This window comes from Helianthus annuus, chromosome 17 (assembly GCF_002127325.2).
Source record: "Helianthus annuus cultivar XRQ/B chromosome 17, HanXRQr2.0-SUNRISE, whole genome shotgun sequence".
Classification (NCBI taxonomy): Eukaryota; Viridiplantae; Streptophyta; class Magnoliopsida; order Asterales; family Asteraceae; genus Helianthus; species Helianthus annuus.
Window position 1 is genome coordinate 28,071,686 of NC_035449.2, and position 7,508 is coordinate 28,079,193.

At 35.6% G+C, this 7,508-nt stretch overlaps 1 protein-coding gene across 1 annotated transcript; it reads left to right on the plus strand.

Moving 5' to 3' along the window:
• The first annotated feature begins 4,391 nt into the window (after positions 1 to 4,391).
• On the plus strand, positions 4,392 to 6,671 carry LOC110921965 (transcription factor RF2a). Its single transcript, XM_022166288.2, has 4 exons — positions 4,392 to 5,687; positions 5,767 to 5,899; positions 5,987 to 6,071; positions 6,189 to 6,671. The coding sequence occupies exons 1-4, from the start codon at positions 4,813 to 4,815 to the stop codon at positions 6,359 to 6,361; spliced, it is 1,266 nt and encodes a 421-aa protein (XP_022021980.1). The 5' UTR covers positions 4,392 to 4,812; the 3' UTR covers positions 6,362 to 6,671.
• Positions 6,672 to 7,508: the final 837 nt, after the last annotated feature.

The window sequence follows — 7,508 nt, forward strand, 5'->3', positions numbered from 1 at the left end:
ATTGGTCCGGGTTGGATATAAACTCGAATATTAAAATGAGCGTGATCGTAAAACGGGTCAAAATGTTGATGGTGGATGTTTTATATAGTATATTATCTTCTTAATCAACGATTTTAATTATTAATAATTTAATGTTGAAACAATTTTTTTTGAGGAAAAAAGCACTTCTAGAAAATTATTTTTCTACTGTACAGAACTCTATTAAAAGATTAAAGAAAACAGTTAACGTGTACTAGTGACAAATTAACGAGAACTAGCGGCATGCAAAATATAGAAGGAAATCCAAAAATAAGAAACATTAGACTAATGGGTATGGGGGCCGGCTGAGGCCCGGCTAGGACCGGCGCCGGTCCCCCACACCACCCCCCTCATGTCCGGCGCGGCTCAAGCGGCTCCCCACAGCCGGGTTAGCCCATCCTCTCTCCTCTCTCCTAACACACATACATCTATACATACATACATATATATATATATATATATATATAGGGATTCATCCCCCACCCCTCTAGGTTCATCCCCTTCAAGCCAAGCCGAGCCTACGTGGCGGCTCATCCCCTCCAAGCCCATCCTCTCCATACCCTTTAGTCTTAGGGTACCAAAAAACCACAAAGTAATGAAATGCTTCATCCTTACAATGGACACTATGGATTTAGAGTTGTTTTACTTTGACTTCGAATATCAAACAAGCTACTTTTAGTTTTTTACTCCATTAATTCCATTTAAGTTCGCATATTTAGACTTCAGATATCAAACCAACCACTTTTAACTTTTAAAAGAGTTGTGGCTATTATTGAATTTCCACAAATATTTAATTAGATCATATGTATATAATAAATATTTGGAAATAGATGCTTGACATTTGAAGTCAAAACTAAAGGGAATTTTCAGAGTCGGGGTAGGTGCCAGGGATGCACTTGAGGCCCAGTGGGGGGAATGGTCCGACTCAAGAGCAGCCCACAGATGTAAAAGTTGTGAAAAAGTAAGCAAGAAAATATTGGGCATCCAAACATCTTATAACTCAAGGCCCATTACAAAGATCAAATCCAAAGCCCAACATCGAAATAAATAATATAATCATGCCTATGTTTTTCTCTGTAATTTTATTTTTTGATAAACTGGCCTGTAATAATCTCACCTAAACTTTATTTGCCATTAACAATCCCACCTCAGAATATTCCCCCCACTAGTCCCACGTTTCACCTATTTTTCCTACAATGGTCCCTTGTTACAAACACTTAACGGAGTTAAGCTTTTTTCCAAATTACAAACAGAATTTTTAGGGATTTTGATTAGAACGACGATATGAGTCCATTGATGTAAAACTTGCCTCGAAACGGTGCTCCAAACGATGAAAACAGCGCTCCAATTCGGGTGTTTAAATTTCCAATTAACCAAAATCAAGTCACTTGAAGTACCATTTCGAAGTAAGTTTTACATCAATGGACTCGTATCATCGTTCTGATCAAAAGCGCTAAAAAATATGTTTGTAATTTGGAAAAAAAACTTAACTCCGTTAAGTTTTTAACGGGGGACCATTGTAGGAAAAATAGATGAAAGGTGAGACTGGTGGGGGGAATATTATGAGGTGGGGTTATTAATGGCCAATAAGGTTTAGGTAAGATTATTACAGGCTAATTCCCCTTGTTTTTTTTTTATCTTTTTTTTTTTTATTTTCAGATACCACCGAGGTTTAGAAATAAATCATATATTCATGGTTGTTATTAAAATGTCTCGTGTCTTTATGCAATGTAAGATGGAATGGGAAGATATACAATCGGAATCTGAAAAAAATAGGTCAAAACCAGAATCTTTAGGTAACCAAAACTATCCCCAAATTGAATAGCCGCACACTCAAAGAATTTATTAAATGATTATGTACATGAAGTATGGTATTTATTACCTATGTTGTATAGCATATATCCTTCTTCAATCGCCCATTCAAGGTCTCGGGCAGCTGTAATGCTCGCCAAATTTACAAATATTTTGATTATTTACCCAAGTACGATTATTAACACATTTTAATAGTACGTAAGACTAAAATAGTTTATAAACATTCTTGTGTTACTGTATTTTCAACGGTTTTTTGGACCAGCAGCTTTTAGGACCAACGGTGGTTTAATGGTTTTGATCATCAAAAAGCGAAACCGAACAGTTGAAAATAAAAAAACGAACCAAATCGAATGTTACTAACGGTTTGGCTTCGGCTTAGGTTGATGGTCTGGGTTTTGGTCCCTCTTCAGCAGTTCAGCCTGACATCTATCAAATATTAAGTGGGAGTTAGATTTTGGGCTGCCAAATGAAAATCAAAGTGGGCTGCTGGGCTCACTTTCACATATTCTCACTGGAATTTTTAGGCTAAATGGTTAACCAATTTTTTAATAAAAACTAGAATTACGACCCGCCGCAATGCGGCGGGGATTCTTTAGTTATAACTAAGTCGATGTAGGACCTTTACGTTATGTTGAACCTGTCGAACGGGAAAAAAATAGACGATGTAAAAACGTTCAACCACACACGCACGTTGCGTCGTGTTAACTCGCAAAATTTAGAACGAAACGTAAAAGCATTAAACCAAAGACGTATGTTGCGATGTGTTAAGTCACAAAATTTAGAACGAAGCATTAGGCGAAAAATTTGCAAAAAATGAAAACTATAAAGGACCAAAGTTGAAAGTAATAAAAGTTGTGAGGATAGACTGCAAAAGATAAAAAGTTTTAGATTAAAAGTAAAAAAAAAAAACAAATAATTTCAAGTTAAGAATAATTTATGAAATACTTTTCAGTGAAAAGTAAAAAAATCATTTTTCTTTGAAAAACCCCAAAGCCAAGGTTACAACAACCATATGCATAACCATTTTTTCTTTTGAAAACGACGGGGAGCATAAACCGTGTCATAGCATCAGTGTCATACCATCGCCAGCGACCACCAACACTGAATATGCGGCGAAAAAATTAGACTAAAACGTAAAACGTAGAAAATAATAACTAAGTCGATTTAGGACCAGTACGTTATGACGAACTTGTCAAACAGGAAAAAATAGACGATGTAAAAATGTTGAACTACACACGTACATTGCATCTTAGAACGAAGCGTAAAACGGAACGTAAAAATGTTGAACCAGACACACTCATTGCTCTGTGTTAACTTGCAAAATCTAGAATAAAGCGTAAAACGAAAAACTTGCGGAATATGAAAAGTATAGGAGACCAAAGCTGAAAGTAAAAAAGTTATTAGGTTAAAATGAAAATATAAAAAGTTTTGGGTTAAAAGTTATAACCCAATAGTTTTGGGTTAAAAATTAATACATTAAATGCTTTTGGACTAAAAGTGTAAAATTAACATTTTTTTTGGAACACTCCCTAAACATGATGTACAACTCACAATGCACAAGAAAGTTGATAATTTATAGTGTATAAATAAAATTCAAACATAGTTATATTTCACGTTCGGCTTTCGTTACAAACAAAGCCAAACCATTCACTACGGCTGAAAATTTTGATGCCTACTGACTTAAAGTAAAAAAAGAAAATCCATAGTAAAGCCAAACAAATGAGCGGTTTAAACGGTTTTATGGTTTCAAGCTAAACCGTAAATACCCTTATTAATGACAATAAGAGTATTGGTCCAATATACATAGACCATGATGGATTTTACGCAGTTATGTACTATTATATGAAACACTAGACAATGCTTAAATTAACATAAGATGTACAATCGTTTTTTCACCCTTACAAAATCAATAAGAAAAAAAAAAAACCATGGATCGTTATATTTTAGGTACATTGTGTGGTAGTTCAAATTAGGGGTGAACAATAACCGAACCGTTAACTGAAACTGAATCTGAACCGAAAACCGACAGATATGATCCAAAATTAACCGAAACCGAATTAACCTAAAATCGGTTATTGCATATTTTTTGTACCATCGGTTAATCAAAATTAACCGAACCGAATCATTTAAACTTTCATATATTTCTAGCTTTTATACTTCCATTTCTTGTTTTATAATTCCATTTCACGTGTTTATACCTCTATTTTATTTGTTTATACATCAAATTCATGTATTTCTAGATTTATTTCGTATATTTTTAACTCTATTACATGTATTTCTAAACAAAAGTTTTAGCCAATGTGGCTTGGTTATTAATCGAAATTAACCGAATCGAACCGAAAAACCGACAAATTAACCGAATAAACCGAACCGATTAACCAATGACTTCGGTTACGATTAATGCTAATAACCGTGCACATCTCTGGTTCAAATAATCAAAAAGAAAAAACATCCAGGACCGTTATATTTTAGGTACGTCATGTGTAGTTGAAATAAGAAAAAAATAATAATCCAACCACCTCCCTGATTCCACATGAAAAGTAATCAGTATAATAATCATATCAAGTATTTAGCAGTTACTCTGTTAGCGGGAACAACAACTGTCAAAACATCGCCGGCTAACCATCTTCGTTCACTCCGTCGCCATATGGCGGAGAAACCCTGGTCATCTTGTAACAATCGTCTGTCATTTCATCTCTATACACTTTTTTCGCTAACTATTTATACTCTCTTTTGTGTTTCCTTTCTTATGCAATACAATACATTCTACGTCATTAATTAGGGTTTTAGTTTCATATATTTAGTGTTTGATTACGTAGTTTTAATACTATCTAGTTGTTTCTAGGGTGATAGTGTTAGAATTATAGAATACAAGAATGGAGAAATTGTATTATTTGTGTACATAATTAGCACATTCGCATCATACCACAGTTAAACACATATCAAATTTAGATACTGAAAACCACAGTTGAAACAGTAGGAATGCCTCCAGCTCATCCACAAATCCCACCCCTCTCACCTTGTTCACAAATCCCCGTTACTCGTAGTCCTGGAAATCATCAGCAACCCGAGGGTTCACAGGATTTGACGCTTGGCGTGGGGCCGTCCCATTCGCAGCCCTCGTTTTATTCAGTTGATTCTTTGCCCCCTTTGAGCCCGTCTTCCTATCGCGGTCTAGGTGTGCTAGGTGATGTAACAGTAAGCCTTCCGCCTCGTAAGACGCACAGGCGGGCCAATAGTGATATTCCGTTTGGGTTTTCGACTATATTGCAGTCGTCACCACCGTTGCTCCCGTTAAGAGGTTTTAAAAGCGTTGATGGGTCTGGAAGTTTGAGGACTAATGTTAAACGCGAAGCGAATTGGGAGAAAACTGGTGGTGAAAGCAATGGTGAAGTTGTTGATGATTTGTTGTCTTCTTATATTAACTTAAACGGTCATGGTAAGTTAAACTCGTTTAGAACCGAAAACGGAGGTGATAGCAGTGATAACGAAGCTACAAGTAGTGTAATCGGAGGTGCTAACAATGTGCAGCGGTTAGAAATGTGTTCAGTTTCGGATAAAAAAGACGGGCTTAAAAGGAGTGCAGGTGGAGATATTGCTCCAACACGGCACTATAGAAGTGTTTCGATGGATAGCGTTATGGGGAAGATGAACTTTGTTGATGAATCAATTAAGCTGTTACCTTCTCCTGGAGGGCAAATAGGTAAATCATCATCGAGTGATGCGGTTGATGCGAATTCAGATACGTTTAGCTTAGAGTTTGGAAATGGCGTGTTTAATGGGGCCGAGCTTAAGAAAATTATGGCTAGCGAGAACCTTGCTGAGATGGCTTTAACTGATCCGAAGAGGGTCAAAAGGTGTGTAAGTTTCTTTAATTAACATAATACTATACTAGTGAAATGTGATCTTTAATAGGTTGTTGTCTTCCATAAATAGGATTTTGGCTAATCGACTATCAGCTGCTCGTTCTAAAGAAAGGAAGATGCGTTATATTGCAGAATTGGAAAACAAGGTTCAAACTTTACAGAATGAAGCAACAGCATTATTTACGCAGGTTACATTATTGCAGGTGAAAGTTCATAAAATTTCAATATTGCTTTTTTTTTTTAATAAAAATGTTTTTAATGTTATTTATAATGATCTTGTTTCTTTACAGAGAGATCTAACTAGCTTAACAAGTCAAAATAATGAGCTCAAGTTTCGTCTGCAAGCGATGGAAGAGCAAGCTCACCTTCGGGATGGTATGAATTAAACGGTATTTTATATTATATGATGAAAATGAGATGAAAGAGTTGTGGAAAATGATATAACAAATGACGTTTTATTTAATCTTTGTTTTTTTGTCCGACTTTTGGCAGCTCTAAATGACACCTTAACTGCTGAGGTCGAACGTTTGAAGATAATGAAGATGGAGTTAAGCGAGGATGGTTCTAGATTTTCTCAGTTATCGATCAATCCACAAATGTTTCAGTTACATCATCAGGCACAGCAGCATTCGCAACAGCAAACTGGCAGCACAACTGCAGATTAGTTAAATCAGTTAGTCGTTTAAGATGGGGCTTCAATAGGCTTACGATTATACCAGCAGCTATACGTTGTTACATGTATTTTTTCATTCATTTGTTCTTTGCATCTCTTGAAAAAAAAAGAGGTCAAACTGGTTGTTTCAATTGTAATAAGGTGGGTTTGTCAAGCTTGGCATCTGGGCTATACAAGTATGGGTCAGAATATGTATTTCTTTAAGTATGGGCAGCGTCGGGTTAGGCTAGTACGGGTCAGAATATGTATCACAAACTCAAAAGTAAAGATAAATAAAGAAAAAAAAGCATTGTATGAGTAAACTATCTTACACATATCTGTCATAATTCTATAACACTACTTCTTTGATGATTATGATATGAAGGGGTAACCTTTAAATGACAATGTCCGAAGTATTAAGCTTACAGCACGTCTAAAACCATTGGTTTCGTTCTCCGTTAATATGTCTAGAGCGTTGAGCCTTGAACGTTCGAAACCAAGAGTTTTGGATTGTATGCAACATCTTTAGACTCATAAGCTCCGCATACTTGCACCACCATAACCTGACAAAAGATAGGTAAAGTACCCATACTAGAAACGAATAAAAATATGAACCAAATATTGTACCGTCATAAACGGTACAGTACCGGTAGTGAAAAAAATACTGAAACATACCAAAACCGAAAATCCTGAAAATGAGTACAGGTACAGGTACTGATTTTATTTTGGACGGTATCGGTTTTTGGTGCTATTCCAATACGGTACAAGTATTTGGTAAAAAAACGCTCAACCCTGGGCAAGGCTGGTTGACAAGGATATTGTAGATAAAAATATAAATTATCATAGCATAGAATTTAATGTAGTTATGATGGTTGGTTTTCTCATCTACTTATTAGATCGAATTATAATAGGTGGTTTCTTTTGCATTCTCACAAAAGAGCTTTATTTATTTTGAATGGCGGATTTTCTATATATTAATATAGAAACGAGGCAAGCAAGAAACTAAAACATGACAATTATAAAATTACATCTCAAATATTAAAGTCACACCATCTCGACCAATCAATATTACAAAATTTTGATATAGTCGGAATCCAAAAGTAAGAGTTTTCTTTTATGACGTCCACCGGGCAACAAGTAATGGTTGCTTCCTTATGCAG